The sequence below is a fragment of the Pseudophryne corroboree genome, chromosome 1 (assembly GCF_028390025.1).
Source record: "Pseudophryne corroboree isolate aPseCor3 chromosome 1, aPseCor3.hap2, whole genome shotgun sequence".
Taxonomy (NCBI): Eukaryota; Metazoa; Chordata; class Amphibia; order Anura; family Myobatrachidae; genus Pseudophryne; species Pseudophryne corroboree.
The window spans coordinates 820,148,035-820,171,439 of NC_086444.1; the positions used below are offsets into that span (position 1 = coordinate 820,148,035).

General features: G+C 45.5%; 1 protein-coding gene and 1 long non-coding RNA gene across 3 annotated transcripts in view; one reads left to right on the forward strand and one right to left on the reverse strand.

Moving 5' to 3' along the window:
- The window catches only part of LOC134911241 (neuronal acetylcholine receptor subunit alpha-7-like), a 416,671-nt gene that overhangs the window by 247,531 nt on the left and 145,735 nt on the right, over positions 1-23,405 (forward strand). For both annotated transcript variants that reach the window (XM_063919545.1, XM_063919550.1), the window contains exon 8: positions 22,698-22,784. In XM_063919545.1, coding sequence (XP_063775615.1) covers positions 22,698-22,784 — 87 coding nt within the window. The remainder of the gene's footprint in view (positions 1-22,697; positions 22,785-23,405) is intronic.
- LOC134911257 (uncharacterized) overlaps positions 1-23,405 on the reverse strand; it is a 94,773-nt gene that overhangs the window by 48,299 nt on the left and 23,069 nt on the right. The gene's annotated exons all lie outside the window — the stretch shown is intronic.

Below are 23,405 nucleotides of genomic sequence, written 5' to 3' on the forward strand. Positions count from 1 at the left end.
AAGTTTCTTTCTCATAGTCTCCCAAGGCATTATGCCAAGAAGCATGGTGCGACAGTGACGAGGGACAACTTCTCATTTACAGTATTAGAACATATACCAGTAGATCCAAGAGGTGGAAGTAGGGATTTGAGATTATCCAAACGTGAAACGTATTGGATTTATACGCTCAATACTTTAGCCCCCAATGGCCTTAATGAAGATGTAGATATAGTTTCTTTCCTTTAAGTCCTGAATCTACCATTCCCCTATTTCTATACTTAATACGTTTTAGAACCCTAAAGGGCCCTAACATACCTAATTTATTATGTTTTCAGTATGACACTTCCTATATAATGGACTATCATACTTAAGTTGTTTAACTCTAAATCACAACCACTGAATCAAGGTCTTCTTATGATATGCTACTATATCATGAGTTGAAGGTTAAAGCGTGATATATTAAGATGTTGTGTTGCAAACTTGTAACAATTGTAAATGGGGGACCATGTTGATCTGAACTGCTGTTTTTAGGGCTGTATAGATAACTAGCTAAATATGCATAGTCTGTTGAGGTTAGATTAATAACACAGAGCACATTAATGGGGTAGACTAATATACATTTATTAATTAATTATTATTTATTAATATTTTTTAGATATATAGATCAATAATATAATTTAATAATACTCATCACTTAATTAATTGTTAAATACCATTATCACAGTAAGTACTAATTAGATCACTGATTACATCACGGAAGGACTTTAATATAGCATTTGTCCCCACATATAATATATCATCCTTGAATAAAATAGGATTGACAAACATTTATAATTTATTTTTCAACCATTAAACCACTAAGTAAATAGATAGCATGTATTATTAGATAAATAGCAGTTAATGATAGACAAGATGGATGCTATTAAGCTAGGATTATCCATGTTCACAACAAAAATCGGAAGCAGCAGCAGTTAAAACGCACGCTGGGATCGGAATTAACATGTGTGGAACGCAAACCGGAAACCGGAAGTAGCGTCCATGGAACGCACGCCGGAACCGGAAGTAGCGGCTGTGGAACGCACGCCGCCAGCGACGATGGAACGCAAAAGCGTTCAACATCATTTTTAGTGAAAATATACTAGTCTATTTCAACTGTTCTTTAATTCTTAAGGTGGTTGACATACTGGTTAGCATTACTGTCACTGCAAATAGATTGAACACTAAAAAGAAACATTGAAAATAATTTAAATAAGTTAAATATCAAACAGGAAATGAGGTCATTGGGGAGGAGGTATAAATATCAGCCCCAGTTCCCATCTAAAACTATAGCTGTGAATGAGAATCCTGAGAGAACATTAAGGTAAATATTATGATTAATAGACATCTTGACACATTGGAAAAGGAACCCATATTTATGGATTAATTTCTTTTCCAGGGTATTAACTTATTTGAGTCTATCCCAATATTCTTGTTCTAAATTGGATTGGTCAATTTACAACTAAAAAGGTGAGCCTAAGACGTTCCCCTATTATAAATTAATTCGGTTGCAGTTTTATTTTTATATAATAACAATTTCCATAAATTAGATCACTTTCATTATTTAGGATTCATAATCTATTAATTTGCAGTATAACGTGAATTAAACATTAGGGCAGCAATTTTGTAAGAGAATATGCTAAGATATGATCTGGATGTATAGTGGCTGTTAAACATTGCCATTCTCTAATACACTAAGGTATTATTTGAACTCATAATGGCTGTTAAGCTCTGCCTTCTCCTAAAGTGGGCATCCGAGATTATTAGCAACCATGAATATATTTAATTATTGATCAGCAATTAGGTTCAACATGGTCCCTCATAAATAGCGCAATTATATTGTATATATAAGAACAATTTTGGATTTATTCCATTTGTAAATTAAGTGTCACGTATATATATGCAATGTGAGCAACAACCTGCAGTTTATAATTAATGCTGGTAAAAATTATTCATCCTTAATATACATACACACTATTGTCTGTATTTCTAATTCATAGGTTATTGTCACGGCAATTTTTCTTCTGTCTATACACTTTGGTGAACTTTTTATGATAGACACCAATATTGGAATGTGAGTAGCTCTGTTTGAATATCTGTTAAAATAATTACCATCTCCTCTGTTTTTGAATAATGAGTAATATAGAATTGCACTCAACTTGTGATCAATTGAGTGATTATTACACCTATTAATAGAGAGTTTATTGCATCTATTCCTCCATTGTTTCACTATGTTTGTCCCTCCCTCCTTGATTTTATTTACAAGTCCTTTTTTAAATATATATGGTCACTTTAATTTAATATCAATTCTAATGGTGACATTTTTAGATCTTCTATCTGTGAGAATTTTGCATGCACCCACGGCAAAAGTTGGATGTGATATCTTGCAAACTTTGATCTTATTGGTATGTAAGTAGACAAATTAAATTTAGTAAGACTGTGATAAATATAATGAGTATATGGTGTATCACCTTCTTTCTAACTACCACTCAGATTGCGTCCCCTGATGAAGTCCTGTACGGACGAAACGCGTTGGGCATTCACGCATTTGTGATTGAACATACATCTGAAACGCTTCATTGGGAAAATTGATATTGAATTCAACTGTGGATATTACCAATATAAAAAGTATCAAGATAAATATCTGTCTATACTGTTCATTTGTAATATAAAGTTATGTGTATGTTTTATTGATATTTTTATATGATTACAGTTTTTACTGTTAAAGAATTTTTTTTAAATAAACACACTTGTATGTGAAATCTGAAGTGGTCTAGCTCCCATGAGAATTTCTTAGATCTGTTCTCCATTTTTTGCCTTGTCTGACAGGAGGCATTTCTCAGTGGTGTGAGCTTTATGGTGTCTTAGCGCAAAAAAAGGGGTACTTTATTTTTTGGTATATATATATATATATTAGTGATGTGCACCGGAAATTTTTCGGGTTTTGTGTTTTGGTTTTGGATTCGGTTCCGCGGCCGTGTTTTGGATTCAGACGCGTTTTGGCAAAACCTCCCTGAAAATTTTTTGTCGGATTCGGGTGTGTTTTGGATTCGTGTTTTTGTTACAAAAAAACATCAAAAACAGCTTAAATCATAGAATTTGGGGGTCATTTTGATCCCATAGTATTATTAACCTCAATAACCATAATTTCCACTCATTTCCAGTCTATTCTGAACACCTCACACCTCACAATATTATTTTTAGTTCTTAAATTTGCACCGAGGTCGCTGGATGACTAAGCTAAGCGACCCAAGTGGCCGACACAAACAACTGGCCCATCTAGGAGTGGCACTGCAGTGTCAAACAGGATGGGCGATTTAAAAAATAGTCCCCAAACAGCACATGATGCAAAGAAAAAAAGAGGTGCACCAAGGTCGCTGGATGGCTAAGCTAAGCGACCCAAGTGGCTGACACAAACACCTGGCCCATCTAGGAGTGGCACTGCAGTGTCAGACAGGATGGCCGATTTAAAAAATCGTCCCCAAACAGCACATGATGCAAAGAAAAAAAGAGGTGCACCAAGGTCGCTGGATGGCTAAGCTAAGCGACCCAAGTGGCCGACACAAACACCTGGCCCATCTAGGAGTGGCACTGCAGTGTCAGACAGGATGGCCAATTTAAAAAATAGTCCCCAAACAGCACATGATGCAAAGAAAAAAAGAGGTGCACCAAGGTCGCTGGATGGCTAAGCTAGGCGACCCAAGTGGCTGACACAAACAGCTGGCCCACCTAGGAGTGGTACTGCAGTTTTCTAGCGAGAGGATGAGTGCTTCCCTCCTCATGTGAATCTGAACCACTAGCCATGAACATAGGCCAGGGCCTCAGCCGTTCCTTGCCACTCCGTGTCGTAAATGGCATATTGGCAAGTTTATGCTTCTCATCAGATGCTTTTAATTTTGATTTTTGGGTAATTTTACTGAACTTTTGTAGTATACTTGACGACACAGAAGTAGAGCAATGGACTACTGTACCGTACTGCTATATATATACTGGTGGTCAGCAAAATTCTGCACTGTCCTCCTACTATATAATACTGTGCACAACTAAAATGCACCACAGGTATGGATGGATAGTATACTTGACGACACAGAGGTAGGTAGAGCAGTGGACTACTGTACCGTACTGCTATATATTATATACTGGTGGTCAGCAAAATTCTGCACTGTCCTACTATATAATACTGCGCACAACTAAAATGCACCACAGGTATGGATGGATAGTATACTTGACGACACAGAGGTAGGTAGAGCAGTGGCCTACTGTACCGTACTGCTATATATTATATACTGGTGGTCAGCAAAATTCTGCACTGTCCTCCTACTATATATACTGCGCACAACTAAAATGCACCACAGGTATGGATGGATAGTATACTTGACAACACAGAGGTAGGTAGAGCAGTGGACTACTGTACCGTACTGCTATATAATACTGGTGGTCATTGGTCAGCAAAATTCTGCACTGTCCTCCTATACTACAATGCAGCACAGATATGGAGCGTTTTTCAGGCAGAGAACGTAGATATTTTCAGCACACTGAGCACAGATATTTGCAAACACACTAAGCACAGATCTTTGCAGCACACTGAGCACACATATTTGCAAGCACACTGAGCACAGTTATTTGCAGCACACTGAGCACAGATATTTGCAGCACACTGAACACAGAAACTGAGAGAACACTGCACGTCCTCTCCCTATCATCTCCAATGCACGAGTGAAAATGGCGGCGACGCGTGGCTCCTTATATAGAATACGAATCTCGCGAGAATCGGACAGCGGGATGATGACGTTCGGGCACGCTCGGGTTAACCGAGCAAGGCGGGAGGATCCGAGTCTGCCTCGGAAATGTGTAAAATGGGTGAAGTTTGGGGGGGTTCGGATTCCGAGAAACCGAACCCGCTCATCACTAATATATATAATAAGAATTTACTTACCGATAATTCTATTTCTCGTAGTCCGTAGTGGATGCTGGAGACTCCGTAAGGACCATGGGGAATAGCGGCTCCGCAGGAGACTGGGCACATCTAAAGAAAGCTTTAGGACTAACTGGTGTGCACTGGCTCCTCCACCTATGACCCTCCTCCAAGCCTCAGTTAGGAAACTGTGCCCGGACGAGCGTACACAATAAGTAAGGATTTTGAATCCCGGGTAAGACTCATACCAGCCACACCAATCACACCGTATAACTTGTGATCTGAACCCAGTTAACAGTATGACAACAGAGGAGCCTCTGAAAAGATGGCTCCCAACAATAATAACCCGATTTTTGTAACAATAACTATGTACAAGTATTGCAGACAATCCGCACTTGGGATGGGCGCCCAGCATCCACTACGGACTACGAGAAATAGAATTATCGGTAAGTAAATTCTTATTTTCTCTAACGTCCTAAGTGGATGCTGGGGACTCCGTAAGGACCATGGGGATTATACCAAAGCTCCCAAACGGGCGGGAGAGTGCGGATGACTCTGCAGCACCGAATGAGAGGACTCCAGGTCCTCCTCAGCCAGGGTATCAAATTTGTAGAATTTAGCAAACGTGTTTGCCCCTGACCAAGTAGCTGCTCGGCAAAGTTGTAAAGCCGAGATCCCTCGGGCAGCCGCCCAAGATGAGCCCACTTTCCTTGTGGAACGGGCTTTTACAGATTTTAGCTGTGGCAGGCCTGCCACAGAATGTGCAAGCTGAATTGTACTACAAATCCAACGAGCAATAGTCTGCTTAGAAGCAGGAGCACCCAGCATGTTGGATGCATACAGGATAAACAGCGAGTCAGATTTCCTGACTCCAGCCGTCCTGGAACATATTTTCAGGGCCCTGACAACATCCAGCAACTTGGATTCCTCCAAGTCCCTAGTAGCCGCAGGCACCACAATAGGTTGGTTCAGGTGAAAACGCTGGAACCACCTTAGGGAGAAACTGAGGACGAGTCCTCAATTCCGCCCTGTCCGAATGGAAAATCAGATAAGGGCTTTTACAGGATAAAGCCGCCAATCCTGACACGCGCCTGGCCTAGGCCAGGGCCAACAGCATGACCACTTTCCATGCGAGATATTTTAACTCCACAGATTTAAGTGGTTCAAACCAATGTGACTTTTGGAACCCAAACTACATTGAGATCCCAAATTTCCACTGGAGGCACAAAAGGAGGCTGTATATGCAGTACCCCTTTTACAAACGTCTAAACTTCAGGGACTGAAGCTAGTTCTTTTTTGGAAGAAAATTGACAGGGCCGAAATCTGAACCTTAATGGACCCCAATTTCAGGCCCATAGACACTCCTGTCTGCAGGAAATGCAGGAATCGACCCAGTTGAATTTCCTCCGTCGGGCCTTACTGGCCTCGCACTACGCAACATATTTTCGCCAATTGCGGCGATAATGTTTTTGCGGTTACATCCTTCCTGGCTTTTGATCAGGATAGGGATGACTTCATCCGGAATGCCTTTTTTTTCTTCAGGATCCGGTGTTCAAACGCCATGCCGTCAAACGCAGCCGCGGTAAGTCTTGGAACAGACAGGGTCCTTGCTGGAGCTGGTCCCTTCTTAGAGGTAGAGGCCACGGATCCTCCGTGAGCCTCTCTTGAAGTTCCGGTTACCAAGTCCTTTTTGGCCCATCCGGAGCCACGAATATAGTGCTTACTCCTCTCCATCTTATCAATCTCAGTACCTTGGGTATGAGAAGCAGATGAGGGAACACATATACTGACTGGTACACCCACGGTGTTACCAGAGCGTCTACAACTATTGCCTGAGAGTCTCTTGACCTGGCGCAATACCTGTCGAGTTTTTTAATCATGTGGACGACTTCTGGGTGAAGTCCCCACTCTCCCGGGTGGAGGCCGTGCTGAGGAAGTCTGCTTCCCAGTTGTCCACTCCCGGAATGAATACTGTTGACAGTGCTATTACATGATTTTCCGCCCAGCGGAGAATCCTTGCAGCTTCTGCCATTGCCCTCCTGCTTCCCGTGGCACCCTGCCTGTTTACGTGGGTGACTGCCGTAATGTTGTCCGACTGGATCAACACCGGCTGACCTTGAAGCAGAGGTCTTGTTAAGCTTAGAGCATTGTAAATGGCCCTTAGCTTCAGGATATTTATGTGAAGTGATGTCTCCAGGCTTGACCATAAGCCCTGGATATTCCTTCCCTGTGTGACTGCTCCCCAGCCTCGCAGGCTGGCATCCGTGGTCACCAGGACCCAGTCCTGAATGCCGAATCTGCGGCCCTCTAGAAGATGAGCACTCTGCAACCACCACAGGAGGGATACCCTTGTCCCTGGTGACAGGGTTATCCGCTGATGCATCTGAAGATGCGACCCGGACCATTTGTCCAGTAGGTTCCACTGGAAAGTCTTGCGTGGAATCTGCCGAATGGGATTGCTTCGTAGGAAGCCACCATTTTTACCCAGAACCCTTGTGCATTGATGCACTCTTGGTTCGGTTTTAGGAGGTTCCTGACTAGCTCGGATAACTCCCTGGCTTTCTCCTCCGGGAGAAACACCTTCTTTCTGGACTGTGTCCAGGATCATCCCTAGGAACAGAAGACAAGTCGTCGGAACCAGCTGCGATTCTGGAATATTGAGAATCCAATCGTGCTGCCGCAACACTACCTGAGATAGTGCTACACCGATCTCCAGCTGTTCCCTGGATCTTACCCTTATCAGGGAATCGTCCAAGTAAAGGATAACTAAAATTCCCTTCCTTCGAAGGAATATCATCATTTCGGTCATTACTTCAGTAAAGACCCGGGGTGCCGTGGCCCATCCCTACGGCAGCGTCTGAACTGATAGTGACAGTTCTGTACCATAACCTGAGATACCCTTGGTGAGAAGGGTAAATTTTGACATGAAGGTAAGCATCCTTGATGTCCCGAGACCTCATGTAGTCCCCTTCTTCCAGGTTTGCAATCACTGCTCTGAGTGACTCAATTTTGAATTTGAACCTCTGTATGTAAGTTAGTGATGAGCGCCGGAAATTTTTCGGGTTTTGTGTTTTGGTTTTGGGTTCGGTTCCGCGGCCGTGTTTTGGGTTCGACCGCGTTTTGGCAAAACCTCACCGGGTTTTTTTTGTCGGATTCGGGTGTGTTTTGGATTCGGGTGTTTTTTTCAAAAAACACTAAAAAACAGCTTAAATCATAGAATTTGGGGGTAATTTTAATCCCAAAGTATTATTAACCTCAAAAAACATAATTTCCACTCATTTTCAGCCTATTCTGAACACCTCACACCTCACAATATTATTTTTAGTCCTAAAATTTGCACCGAGGTCGCTGTTTGAGAAAGATAAGCGACCCTAGTGGCCGACACAAACACCGTGCCCATCTAGGAGTGGCACTGCAGTGTCACGCAGGATGTCCCTTCCAAAAAACCCTCCCCAAACAGCACATGACGCAAAGAAAAAAAGAGGCGCAATGAGGTAGCTGACTGTGTGAGAAAGATAAGCGACCCTAGTGGCCGACACAAACACCGGGCCCATCTAGGAGTGGCACTGCAGTGTCACGCAGGATGTCCCTTCCAAAAAACCCTCCCCAAACAGCACATGACGCAAAGAAAAAAAGAGGCACAATGAGGTAGCTGACTGTGTGTGTGAGAAAGATAAGCGACCCTAGTGGCCGACACAAACACCGTGCCCATCTAGGAGTGGCACTGCAGTGTCACGCAGGATGTCCCTTCCAAAAAACCCTCCCCAAACAGCACATGACGCAAAGAAAAAAAGAGGCACAATGAGGTAGCTGACTGTGTGTGTGAGAAAGATAAGCGACCCTAGTGGCCGACACAAACACCGGGCCCATCTAGGAGTGGCACTGCAGTGTCACGCAGGATGTCCCTTCCAAAAAACCCTCCCCAAACAGCACATGACGCAAAGAAAAAAAGAGGCGCAATGAGGTAGCTGACTGTGTGAGAAAGATAAGCGACCCTAGTGGCCGACACAAACACCGGGCCCATCTAGGAGTGGCACTGCAGTGTCACGCAGGATGTCCCTTCCAAAAAACCCTCCCCAAACAGCACATGACGCAAAGAAAAAAAGAGGCACAATGAGGTAGCTGACTGTGTGTGTGAGAAAGATAAGCGACCCTAGTGGCCGACACAAACACCGGGCCCATCTAGGAGTGGCACTGCAGTGTCACGCAGGATGTCCCTTCCAAAAAACCCTCCCCAAACAGCACATGACGCAAAGAAAAAAAGAGGCGCAATGAGGTAGCTGACTGTGTGAGAAAGATAAGCGACCCTAGTGGCCGACACAAACACCGGGCCCATCTAGGAGTGGCACTGCAGTGTCACGCAGGATGTCCCTTCCAAAAAACCCTCCCCAAACAGCACATGACGCAAAGAAAAAAAGAGGCACAATGAGGTAGCTGACTGTGTGTGTGAGAAAGATAAGCGACCCTAGTGGCCGACACAAACACCGTGCCCATCTAGGAGTGGCACTGCAGTGTCACGCAGGATGTCCCTTCCAAAAAACCCTCCCCAAACAGCACATGACGCAAAGAAAAAAAGAGGCACAATGAGGTAGCTGACTGTGTGTGTGAGAAAGATAAGCGACCCTAGTGGCCGACACAAACACCGGGCCCATCTAGGAGTGGCACTGCAGTGTCACGCAGGATGTCCCTTCCAAAAAACCCTCCCCAAACAGCACATGACGCAAAGAAAAAAAGAGGCGCAATGAGGTAGCTGACTGTGTGAGAAAGATAAGCGACCCTAGTGGCCGACACAAACACCGGGCCCATCTAGGAGTGGCACTGCAGTGTCACGCAGGATGTCCCTTCCAAAAAACCCTCCCCAAACAGCACATGACGCAAAGAAAAAAAGAGGCGCAATGAGGTAGCTGACTGTGTGAGAAAGATAAGCGACCCTAGTGGCCGACACAAACACCGGGCCCATCTAGGAGTGGCACTGCAGTGTCACGCAGGATGTCCCTTCCAAAAAACCCTCCCCAAACAGCACATGACGCAAAGAAAAATAAAAGAAAAAAGAGGTGCAAGATGGAATTGTCCTTGGGCCCTTCCCACCCACCCTTATGTTGTAACTATAAACAAAACAGGACATGCACACTTTAACCAACCCATCATTTCAGTGACAGGGTCTGCCACACGACTGTGACTGAAATGACGGGTTGGTTTGGACCCCCACCCAAAAAGAAGCAATTAATCTCTCCTTGCACAAACTGGCTCTACAGAGGCAAGATGTCCACCTCATCATCATCCTCCGATATATCACCGTGTACATCCCCCTCCTCACAGATTATCAATTCGTCCCCACTGGAATCCACCATGTCAGCTCCCTGTGTACTTTGTGGAGGCAATTGCTGCTGGTCAATGTCTCCGCGGAGGAATTGATTATAATTCATTTTAATGAACATCATCTTCTCCACATTTTCTGGATGTAACCTCGTACGCCGATTGCTGACAAGGTGAGCGGCGGCACTAAACACTCTTTCGGAGTACACACTTGTGGGAGGGCAACTTAGGTAGAATAAAGCCAGTTTGTGCAAGGGCCTCCAAATTGCCTCTTTTTCCTGCCAGTATAAGTACGGACTGTGTGACGTGCCTACTTGGATGCGGTCACTCATATAATCCTCCACCATTCTATCAATGTTGAGAGAATCATATGCAGTGACAGTAGACGACATGTCCGTAATGGTTGTCAGGTCCTTCAGTCCGGACCAGATGTCAGCATCAGCAGTCGCTCCAGACTGCCCTGCATCACCGCCAGCGGGTGGGCTCGGAATTCTGAGCCTTTTCCTCGCACCCCCAGTTGCGGGAGAATGTGAAGGAGGAGATGTTGACAGGTCGCGTTCCGCTTGACTTGACAATTTTCTCACCAGCAGGTCTTTGAAACCCAGCAGACTTGTGTGCGCCGGAAAGAGAGATCCAAGGTAGGTTTTAAATCTAGGATCGAGCACGGTGGCCAAAATGTAGTGCTCTGATTTCAACAGATTGACCACCCGTGAATCCTTGTTAAGCGAATTAAGGGCTCCATCCACAAGTCCCACATGCCTAGCGGAATCGCTCTGTCTTAGCTCCTCCTTCAATGTCTCCAGCTTCTTCTGCAAAAGCCTGATGAGGGGAATGACCTGACTCAGGCTGGCAGTGTCTGAACTGACTTCACGTGTGGCAAGTTCAAAGGGCATCAGAACTTTGCACAACGTTGAAATCATTCTCCACTGCGCTTGAGACAGGTGCATTCCACCTCCTATATCGTGGTCAGTTGTATAGGCTTGAATGGCCTTTTGCTGCTCCTCCAACCTCTGAAGCATATAGAGGGTTGAATTCCACCTCGTTACCACCTCCTGCTTCAGATGATGGCAGGGCAGGTTCAGGCGTTTTTGGTGGTGCTCCAGTCTTCTGTACGTGCTGCCTGTACGCCGAAAGTGTCCCGCAATTTTTCTGGCCACCGCCAGCATCTCTTGCACGCCCCTGTCGTTTTTTAAAAAATTCTGCACCACCAAATTCAAGGTATGTGCAAAACATGGGACGTGCTGGAATTTGCCCAGATGTAATGCACGCACAATATTGCTGGCGTTGTCCGATGCCACAAATCCACAGGAGAGTCCAATTGGGGTAAGCCATTCCGCGATGATCTTCCTCAGTTGCCGTAAGAGGTTTTCAGCTGTGTGCGTATTCTGGAAAGCGGTGATACAAAGCGTAGCCTGCCTAGGAACGAGTTGGCGTTTGCGAGATGCTGCTACTGGTGCCGCCGCTGCTGTTCTTGCGGCGGGAGTCCATACATCTACCCAGTGGGCTGTCACAGTCATATAGTCCTGACCCTGCCCTGCTCCACTTGTCCACATGTCCGTGGTTAAGTGGACATTGGGTACAGCTGCATTTTTTAGGACACTGGTGACTCTTTTTCTGAGGTCTGTGTACATTTTCGGTATCGCAACCCTAGAGAAATGGAACCTAGATGGTATTTGGTACCGGGGACACAGTACCTCCAACAAGTCTCTAGTTGGCTCTGCAGTAATGATGGATACCGGAACCACGTTTCTCACCACCCAGGATGTCAAGGCCTCAGTTATCCGCTTTGCAGTAGGATGACTGCTGTGATATTTAATCTTCCTCGCAAATGACTGTTGGACAGTCAATTGCTTGGTGGAAGTAGTAAAAGTGGTCTTACGACTTCCCCTCTGGGATGACCATCGACTCCCAGCAGCAACAACAGCAGCGCCAGCAGCAGTAGGCGTTACACGCAAGGATGCATCGGAGGAATCCCAGGCAGGAGAGGACTCGTCAGAATTGCCAGTGACATGGCCTGCAGGACTATTGGCATTCCTGGGGAAGGAGGAAATTGACACTGAGGGAGTTGGTGGGGTGGTTTGCGTGAGCTTGGTTACAAGGGGAAGGGATTTACTGGTCAGTGGAGTGCTTCCGCTGTCACCCAAAGTTTTTGAACTTGTCACTGACTTATTATGAATGCGCTGCAGGTGACGTATAAGGGAGGATGTTCCGAGGTGGTTAACGTCCTTACCCCTACTTATTACAGCTTGACAAAGGGAGCACACGGCTTGACACCTGTTGTCCGCATTTCTGGTGAAATACCTCCACACCGAAGAGCTGATTTTTTTGGTATTTTCTCCTGGCATGTCAACGGCCATATTCCTCCCACGGACAACAGGTGTCTCCCCGGGTGCCTGACTTAAACAAACCACCTCACCATCAGAATCCTCCTGGTCAATTTCCTCCCCAGCGCCAGCAACACCCATATCCTCCGCATCCTGGTGGACTTCAACACTGACATCTTCAATCTCACTATCAGGAACTGGACTGCGGGTGCTCCTTCCAGCACTTGCAGGGGGCGTGCAAATGGTGGAAGGCGCATGCTCTTCACATCCAGTGTTGGGAAGGTCAGGCATCGCAACCGACACAATTGGACTCTCCTTGTGGATTTGGGATTTCGAAGAACGCACAGTTCTTTGCTGTGCTTTTGCCAGCTTGAGTCGTTTCATTTTTCTAGCGAGAGGCTGAGTGCTTCCATCCTCATGTGAAGCTGAACCACTAGCCATGAACATAGGCCAGGGCCTCAGCCGTTCCTTGCCACTCCGTGTGGTAAATGGCATATTGGCAAGTTTACGCTTCTCCTCCGACAATTTTATTTTAGGTTTTGGAGTCTTTTTTTTTCTGATATTTGGTGTTTTGGATTTGACATGCTCTGTACTATGACATTGGGCATCGGCCTTGGCAGACGACGTTGCTGGCATTTCATCGTCTCGGCCATGACTAGTGGCAGCAGCTTCAGCACGAGGTGGAAGTGGATCTTGATCTTTCCCTAATTTTGGAACCTCAACTTTTTTGTTCTCCATATTTTATAGGCAGAACTAAAAGGCACCTCAGGTAAACAATGGAGATGGATGGATTGGATACTAGTATACTATATATACAATTATGGACGGACTGCCACGGTTAGGTGGTATAAAAAAACCACGGTATAAAAAAACCACGGCATAAAAAAACCACGGTATAAAAAAACCACGGTATAAAAACCACGGTATAAAAAAACCACGGTATAAAAAAACCACGGTATAAAAAAACCACGGTATAAAAAAACCACGGTATAAAAAAACCACGGTATAAAAAAACCGCACTGTACACTGGTTGATAAAGAGATAGTAGTATACTCGTAACAATTAGGATGACACTATGACGGTATAAAGAATGAAAAAAAAACCACGGTTAGGTGGTAGGTATATAATAATAAATAATACAATTCTGGTCGGACGGACTGCCTGCCGTGTGCCGACACAGAGGTAGCCACAGCCGTGAACTACCGCACTGTACACTGGTTGATAAAGAGATAGTAGTATACTCGTAACAATTAGGATGACACTATGACGGTATAAAGAATGAAAAAAAAACCACGGTTAGGTGGTAGGTATATAATAATAAATAATACAATTCTGGTCGGACGGACTGCCTGCCGTGTGCCGACACAGAGGTAGCCACAGCCGTGAACTACCGCACTGTACACTGGTTGATAAAGAGATAGTAGTATACTCGTAACAATTAGGATGACACTATGACGGTATAAAGAATGAAAAAAAAACCACGGTTAGGTGGTAGGTATATAATAATAAATAATACAATTCTGGTCGGACGGACTGCCTGCCGTGTGCCGACACAGAGGTAGCCACAGCCGTGAACTACCGCACTGTACACTGGTTGATAAAGAGATAGTAGTATACTCGTAACAATTAGGATGACACTATGACGGTATAAAGAATGAAAAAAAAACCACGGTTAGGTGGTAGGTATATAATAATAAATAATACAATTCTGGTCGGACGGACTGCCTGCCGTGTGCCGACACAGAGGTAGCCACAGCCGTGAACTACCGCACTGTACACTGGTTGATAAAGAGATAGTAGTATACTCGTAACAATTAGGATGACACTATGACGGTATAAAGAATGAAAAAAAAACCACGGTTAGGTGGTAGGTATATAATAATAAATAATACAATTCTGGTCGGACGGACTGCCTGCCGTGTGCCGACACAGAGGTAGCCACAGCCGTGAACTACCGCACTGTACTGTGTCTGCTGCTAATATAGACTGGTTGATATTTAAAGAGATATTAGTAGTATACAACAATACTATACTGGTGGTCAGGCACTGGTCACCACTCCTGCAGCAAAAGTGTGCACTGTTAATTAATATAATTGTACTCCTGGCTCCTGCTAACAACCTGCAGTGCTCCCCAGTCTCCCCCACAATTAATTATAAGCTTTTAATTTATACATTGATGACTGTGCAGCACACTGGGCTGAGCTGAGTGCACACAGACTGAGTCACACTGTGTGACTGACTGTGCTGTGTATCGTTTTTTTTTTCAGGCAGAGAACGGATATAGCAGAGAGAAGTGAACGGATATATTATATTAAATAAAAGTTAACTAGCAACTGCACTGGTCACTGACTGTGGTAAACTAACTCTGTCTGCGACTCTGCACAATCTCTCTCTATCTAATCTATCTATCTCTATTCTAATGGAGAGGACGCCAGACACGTCCTCTCCCTATCAATCTCAATGCACGAGTGAAAATGGCGGCGACGCGCGGCTCCTTATATAGAATCCGAGTCTCGCGAGAATCCGACAGCGTCATGATGACGTTCGGGCGCGCTCGGGTTAACCGAGCAAGGCGGGAAGATCCGAGTCGCTCGGACCCGTGGAAAAAAAAGTGAAGTTCGTGCGGGTTCGGATTCAAAGAAACCGAACCCGCTCATCTCTAATGTAAGTGTTCAAAGATTTTAGATTTTAGATTTTAAAATCGGTCTCACCGAGCCGTCTGGCTTCGGTACCACAATAGTGTGGAATAATACCCCGTTCCCTGTTGCAGGAGGGGTACCTTAATGATCACCTGCTGGGAATACAGCTTGTGAATGGCTTCCAAAACTGCCTCCCTGTCAGCGGGAGACGTCGGTAAAACAGACTTTTGGAAACGGCGAGGGGAATATGTCTCGAATTCCAATTTGTACCCCTGAAAATATTACCTGAAGGATCCAGGGGTCTACTTGCGAGTGAGCCCACTGCGCACTGAAATTCATTGAGAACGGGCCCCCACCGTGCCTGAACTTGTAAAGCCCTAGCGTCATACTGAGGGCTTTGCAGAGGCAGAAAAGGGTTTCTGTTCCTGGGAACTGGCTAATCTCTGCAGCCATTTTCCTCTCCCTCTGTCTCGTGCAGAAAAGAGGAACCCTTTTGTCCGCTTGCCAACCAGGACTGCGCCTGATAATACGGCGTCTTATTTTGAGAGGCGACCAGGGGTACATCCCCTTTTTTTTGTAAGGCAATACTTCCAAATGCCGTTTGGAATCCGCATCACCTGACCATTTTACTGGTAGAATTGGACAACGCACTTATACTTGATGCCAGTCGGCAAACATTCCGCTGTGCATCATGCATATATAGAAATGCATCTTTTAATTGCTCTATAGGCAATAATATACTGTCCTTATCTAGGATATCAATATTTCCAGTCAGGGAATCCGACCACGCCAACCCAGCACTGCACATCCAGGCTGAGGCGATTGCTGGTCGCAGTGTGTAAATACATTTTAGGATACCCTCCTGCTTTTTATCAGCAGGATCCTTAAGGGCGGCCATCTCAGGAGAGGATAGAGCCCTTGTTCTTACAAGCGTGTGAGCGCCTTATCCCCCCTAGGGGGTGTTTCCCAACGCACCCTAACCTCTGGCGGGAAAAGGAATACTGCCAATAACTTTTTAGAAATTATCAATTGTTATCGGGGGGAAACCCACGCATCATCACACACCTCATTTTATTTCTCAGATTCAGGAAAACTACAGGAAGTTTTTCCTCACCAAACATAATATTTTTTTTTTTTTTGGTGGTATTCATATTATCAGAAAAGTGTAAACATTTTCCATTGCCTCAATCATGCAATGTGTGGCCCTATTGGAAATCACGGTTGTCTCTTCACCGTCGACACAGGAGTCAGTATCCGTGTCGGCGTCTGTATCTGAGGTAACGGGCGCTTTAGAGCCCCTGTATGAGACGTCTGGACATGCACAAGCTGAGTAGCCGGCTGTCTCATGTCAACCACTGTCTTTATTACAAAGTTGACACTGTCACGCAATTTCAACAGTACATCCACTCAGGTGTCGACCCCCTAGGGGGTGACAACACTATTACAGACACTCTACTCCGTCTCCACATCATTTTTCTCCTCATACATGTCGACACAAACGTACCGACACACAGCACACACACAGGGAATGCTCTGATAGAGGACAGGACCCCACTAGCCCTTTGGGGAGACAGAGGGAGAGTTTGCCAGCACACACCAGAGCGCTATATATATACAGGGATAACCTTATATAAGTGTTTTTCCCTTTATAGCTGCTGTATTGTTTATACTGCGCCTAATTTGTGCCCCCCTCTCTTTTTTAACCCCTTTCTGTAGTGTAGTGACTGCAGGGGAGAGCCAGGGAGCTTCCCTCCAACTGAGCTGTGAGGGAAAATGGCGCCAGTGTGCTGAGGAGATAGGCTCCGCCCCTTTCTCGGCGTCCTTATCATCCGTTTTTCTGTATGTTTTGGCAGGGGTTAAATGCATCCATATAGCCCAGGAGTTATATGTGATGCATTTATTTTAGCCATATAAGGTTTTTATCGATTTATTGCGTCTCAGGGCGCTGCCCCCCCCAGCGCCCTGCACCCTCAGTGACCGGAGTGTGAAGTGTGCTGAGAGCAATGGCGCACAGCTGCGGTGCTGTGCGCTACCTTATCTGAAGACAGGATCGTCTTCTGCCGCCGATTTTCCGGACCTCTTCGCTCTTCTGGCTCTGTAAGGGGGCCGGCGGCGCGGCTCCGGGACCCATCCAGGCTGAACCTGTGATCGTCCCTCTGGAGCTAATGTCCAGTAGCCTAAGAAACCCAATCCACTCTGCACGCAGGTGAGTTCGTTTCTTCTCCCCTTAGTCCCTCGATGCAGTGAGCCTGTTGCCAGCAGGTCTCACTGAAAATAATAAACCTAAACTAAAACTTTCACAAAGAGCTCAGGAGAGCCCCTAGTGTGCACCCTTCTCGTCGGGCACAGAAATCTAACTGAGGCTTGGAGGAGGGTCATAGGGGGAGGAGCCAGTGCACACCAGTTAGTCCTAAAGCTTTCTTTAGATGTGCCCAGTCTCCTGCGGAGCCGCTATTCCCCATGGTCCTTACGGAGTCCCCAGCATCCACTTAGGACGTTAGAGAAATAATATTTATTTTCTTGATACATATAGAGTTCTTCCCCTTGACTTATCGAGGATCTTAGCCCCTGATGTAAATATAGATATCCCTCTGGGATGTAGTTATGTGACCGGCAGTCAGGAGACCGCCAGTCACAATACCAACCCCTGCAACCTGCCCGCTCGAAATCCTGATAGTCAGCATGCCGACTAGCAGAGACTATTCACACTCGTGGATGTCCACGACACCCACAGAGTGGACATACACACACAGTGTTGGACTGGGGCATGAAGAGCCCACTGGGGTAATGCAGTGGTAGGAGCCCATGTTTAGGGGTATGGCAGTCTCCAGAAGCAGTATGGCCAGCCACCACAGAGGTTTGGCTAACCATTAGAGAGTGCATGGTATCGCCCCCTTGATAAATACATATAGCAAATACTGCTAGTCCATGCATGATAAAGTACCAGATTAATAACAGTAATGCCCTGTAAAAAATACACCATAGTCCTGTGCAGTATAAGGTAACATATGTATAATGTATAATTCAAGTGCACAGTCTGGAATGTGATCCCTAGAGGGGGAGGTGGGGCCCACCGGGGGGTTCCCCTCTACCCCTGTGGGCCAGTCCAACCCTGCATACAAATCCAATAGTACTTTTCAGAGTGCGTTATTTGGATAGTAGACAAGCAATTTTTGTATATTATATTGGAACACTTTGAATATTTAGTATCCGTAGACCTATTCATGTGCTAGGTAGGGCTGCCATCAGAAATGATGGGGCCCGGGGCTGGTCCTCACAAGGCAGGGACCTCCACCACACCACACACACTGTCCGCACTGCCCCCCCTTCCCTGCATTCCCTAAACGTTACCTTTTGAGTAGGCCCGGATGGTTGTAGTCAGGATCAGGGGGCAGGCAGCTAACCTGCGTCCCTGAACCTGACTACAAGAACCCGGGCCCCATCTCAGTCCGGGCCCAGAGTACCCACCGTCCCCCCTTGGTGGCGGGCCTGCTTCTAGGCACTAGTAATGCCTTACTTCTTATAACAGTATATTTGTAATTGTGTATCAGTAATGCAGCTATGATAAACTGTGATTCCCTATCCATTACTGCAAAACAGCTACAGTACTGGCTGACAGAGCCGGATTAACAATGGGGCGGGTGGAGCTGCAGCTCCAGGCCCTCCACTTAAAATAGGCCCACAGCAGGACCATCAACGGTAAGACTGGCTCAGCAGAGAACGGAGTAAAATCTTTCAGAGCTGTGCTGCCTACTATGCGGGTGTTGTCACTGTTCTTGCGCCGATGTGGACATGCTTTCCCTCCGGCCATCCATGAGAGCGGACAGGCAGAAGGCACAGGGTGGGCGGAGCCTGAAGATACAGAGTGAGCGGCTAGCACTGTCTTGATGGTGCTAGCACGTATGTACAGCAGCCAGGGCTGGCGATGCAGGGCTAATCTGCTGCTGCTGCACAGGACAGTGGAGACTGAGAAATGGAGATTCTCAGCTCCACCATCCAGGTCCAGGTGCATGAAGAGACGTGAGACAGATGATGCAGGGTGCACACTGGGATGTCATCTGTAGAGCTCCTCCTTCTGTTACTACCTGGGACGGAGTGACTAGATTACTACTCTGCCTCTGGAAGCACTGAGCCGTTATGTAAGTAAAATAAGGAGCTGTTTGTTGTAACAATTTCATTGTTATAGTAGCTGTTTCCAGCGCACATGGGGGAAAGGACAAGGCAAGCACTGTCACTAGCAGGAATAGCCCCTACTCACATGTCACCAGAGGCAGAAGGTATGCAGTCACCACCTGCAAAACAGAATTAGGTTCCTGAAGCCTTCTCCCTGCATTTTCAGTCCCAGTCAATTGGATACAGTTCAAAGTGTCCCTGATGCAGACATGCAGTTTCTCACTCTCCCTAGCCCCTCCCTGACCAGCTGCATGACATCACTGGGGGAGAGGAAGCTGTACATTCAGACAGCTACTGACCACTGTACTCATCACCTCCGATATATGTTCCTTGCATGATGATGCAGCTAAAGGTACAGACATGTCACTGTGTGCAGAGCTCCCCCATACCCACCAATACTTTTCTGCACCACCTTCCTTACTCATCTATGCTCACCACTACCTTAATGCTCACTACTACCATGCTGACCTACTTCAATGACCACCACTACCTCTCTGCACTAACCCCTTATCACTCAATACTCAGCACTGCTTCTCTGCATTATCACTCCTGACCTATCACTACAACTTGACACTACCCACCTGCCCCCTCCATGCCCATCGCTACCACTGAGCGCTACCCCCTGGCCCCTTCATGGTGACCCCTACCTCTATGGACTACCCCTCTGTCCTTTCCATGTCCACCACCTCTCTACACTACCCCTTGTCCCCTCCATGCCCACAACTACCTCTCTGCACTACCCCCTGGACCCTTCATTCCAACCACTACCACTCTGCACTAGTTCCCTGTCTCTATGCCCACCACTACCTCTCTGCACTACCCTCTAACCCACCACTACATCCCCGGACTACATCTACCCCTCCATGCCCACCACCTCTCTGCACTACCCTTAACCCATCCATGCCCACCACTACCTCTCTGCACTACCCTTGATCCATCACTACCACTCTGCACTATCCCCAACCCCTCCATGCCCACCATTACCTCTCTGCACTACCCGATCCATCACTACCACTCTGCACTGCCCCCCATCCCATCCATGCCCATCACTATCATCCTGCACTACCCGTCTCCTTCATGCCCACCACTACCACTCTGCACTACCCCCTGACCCCTTTTTGTTTACCACTGCTTTTCTGCACTACCCCCCGACCCATCACTACCACTCTGCACTACCCCCCTGTATCTTCCATGCCCTCCGCTACTTCTCTGTACTACCTCCTTGACCCAGCCATACTGTATGTAAAACTATTTTTTTTGCATTCACATAATGGATTTCTGCTTAACCAGCACTACTTACCCATAGTGCAGTGATGTAGTGTAGGGAGGAAGAGTAATGATATAGGGGCACATGTACTAAGTCTTGGAGAATGATACAATGGAGAGAGCTTAACTACCAACCAACCAACCAACCAGCTCCTTACTGGCATTTTTCAAATCCATTCTCTAACATGTCACTAAGGAGCTGATTAATTGGTAGTTTATCTTTCTCCACTCTATAACTCTCCAAGGTCTAGTACATCTCCATGCCAGCCCAGGAGAACTTCTCTGAGGTGCTACTCGCACTCCGAGTTGGCACACAATAGGCCCTTGATAAATGTCAGCTCCAGGCCCATGTGACCCTTAATCTGGCACTGCTGGCTGACACATACTTTGTACAGTATTTTGTATTTTACATTGTACTTTGCATTTCATTGTTTGTTTCTTTCACTACGTGTGTATTTTTTTGATACTCTACGACTGAGTAGTAGTGTTGCTTTTCAGTAAGCAAGGAAAATTATAGTTTTTAATGCATACCTATAAAACTATAAGATTTTTAATACTGTTACTGTTATAACAAATGTCTTAAACATCCTAACAGCTGATGAATGCCCTTGTGCATGAATCATAACCCACACATTATCTTACATAAAATAATGACACGGAGACATAGGGGAACATTTACTAAGCAGTGATAAGAGCGGAGAAGTGAGCCAGTGGAGAAATTTCCCCATCAACCAATCAGCAGCTCTGTATCATTTTATAGTATGCAAATTATAGATGTTACTTCAGTGCTAATTGGTTGCCATGGGCAACTTCTCCACTGGCTCACTTCTCCGCTCTTATCACTGCTTAGTAAATGTACCCCTTAGATTTGGCAGAGAAATGTTAGCTGATTTATTTAAACAACTGTAAACTCCTCCTCCAGCTAGTCCTAATGAATGAAACTACCCCTTCTATCCCTGTATCCCCATTGGATAATCCTATCACCTGATACCCACAATGCCATTCCCAGCCTCAGATGTTTAGCCCTCTCCGTTCCTATTTAGTCACTACGCTCCTCTTATTATAACCATTTATTGTATTAATTCCTTATTTAAGGTGATTTGGAAAATGTCTGCTTTGACTTTAGGTGGAGTGACATCACTGATCATCTTCTCTCATGTGTGGTCACTCTTCCCCTGTTATGATACACTAAGCTGTTTGGATGTTTGCCTACTGTCATACATATGTAACATCTTTCTTGCATATTGAATTGTGCATCGTTGATACTTGTGGTGCTCTATACAATAAAAACTTTTATTTGTAAAAAATAAAAAGATTAAAAAATTATGATTTAAGAAGAGAGCACCAGCAAAAAGAGTCTTCTCTCTTTTTCCATATATTAGCAATATTGTGTGACTCTTGGGAGCAACACCAACCATTGGCGTTTCTGTAATGGGCACACAGGCCCGTGAGTCCAGGATGGGTCCATACCACACACATTGCACCCATGTTTTTATTACTTACCTTTCTGAAGTCCCGCGTCGGAGCTGCAGCCATGGTGCAAAAATCACCCTCATAATGGCCACCACGTATACGCAGTAGAGCTTTAGACTCCGGAACATGGTGGGCACCATGTTTCTGGAGTCTGCGCATGTGCAGTAGACACTGCTTTCTATGTTGGTCTGAGAAATTAGTTCGTGTTAAGTTATTTTGTGATCTGTGCGGAATCTCACCCTGTCCTATTAGGATTATTGCAGAGCATGTCAGGTGTCTATGGAGAGTTTCACAAGAAAGGTTACAGAAACATTGAAAAAATACTTAACAATAGCATAATTCTGATTATTATGGAAATGCATTGTTATAAGGGCATTATGTGTATGAGATCTCATTTTACTACAGTACTTAAATTTGGTTTTAATTGCTTACATACAATACCTGATGGATTTTTGATACAGATCTGTGATGGCAATAAGAAGAGGGTTTAATTAGAACACAAGAAACCTGCAAATATATGAAATATATGATTTCCAAAATGTACCAAGTGTTTATCTTCTGCTTCTGAATTTCTAGGCATTACCGTCCTCTTGTCATTGACAGTCTTCATGCTACTCGTGGCAGAAATTATGCCTGCAACATCAGATTCTGTACCTCTGATCGGTAAGTTTTCCATTTTGTCTTTTTTTTTTTATAATTTACAGTACAGTTTACATTATTTGATCTTTAACTGACCAAAATGAGTTTGAGCAAAAGTGAAGTAAAGGTTTCCATCATAATATATATGTATATAAATGATCGTAGTTGCTCTGGTGCCTTCTTTGAGGGGTCAGCGCCCCTGTACATGCAACAAATAACAAGAAGCGGCACTCAGAGACGTAGTATATCGTGCAAAATAAAGCAACAAAGCTTTAATATATCATCACATCAACGTTTCGGGGTTTTACCCCTTCATCAGGATAACAACAAGTGATCAAGATACAAACTTTATACATTACCCCCACCAATGAAACCATTGCAGCATTCCCGCCAGCGTCCCGGGGATCCGTCGCCACTCCCCCCTCCACTCGCGGCTGTTGCCGGAAGCGGAAGTGACGCGGCACACCGCGCTGGCCACCGGGAAAGTTGCTGTGGAAACGCGGCACCACACGCGTTCAGAGATGCCGCCGGCGTTGCCACGGAAACCCGTGACAGAGGTGATAGTTTAAAAAGAACCATACAGGTAAATCACATAAAGATGAACAAAACAAGAAATACCAACTGCGCTAACATATAAATTGAATT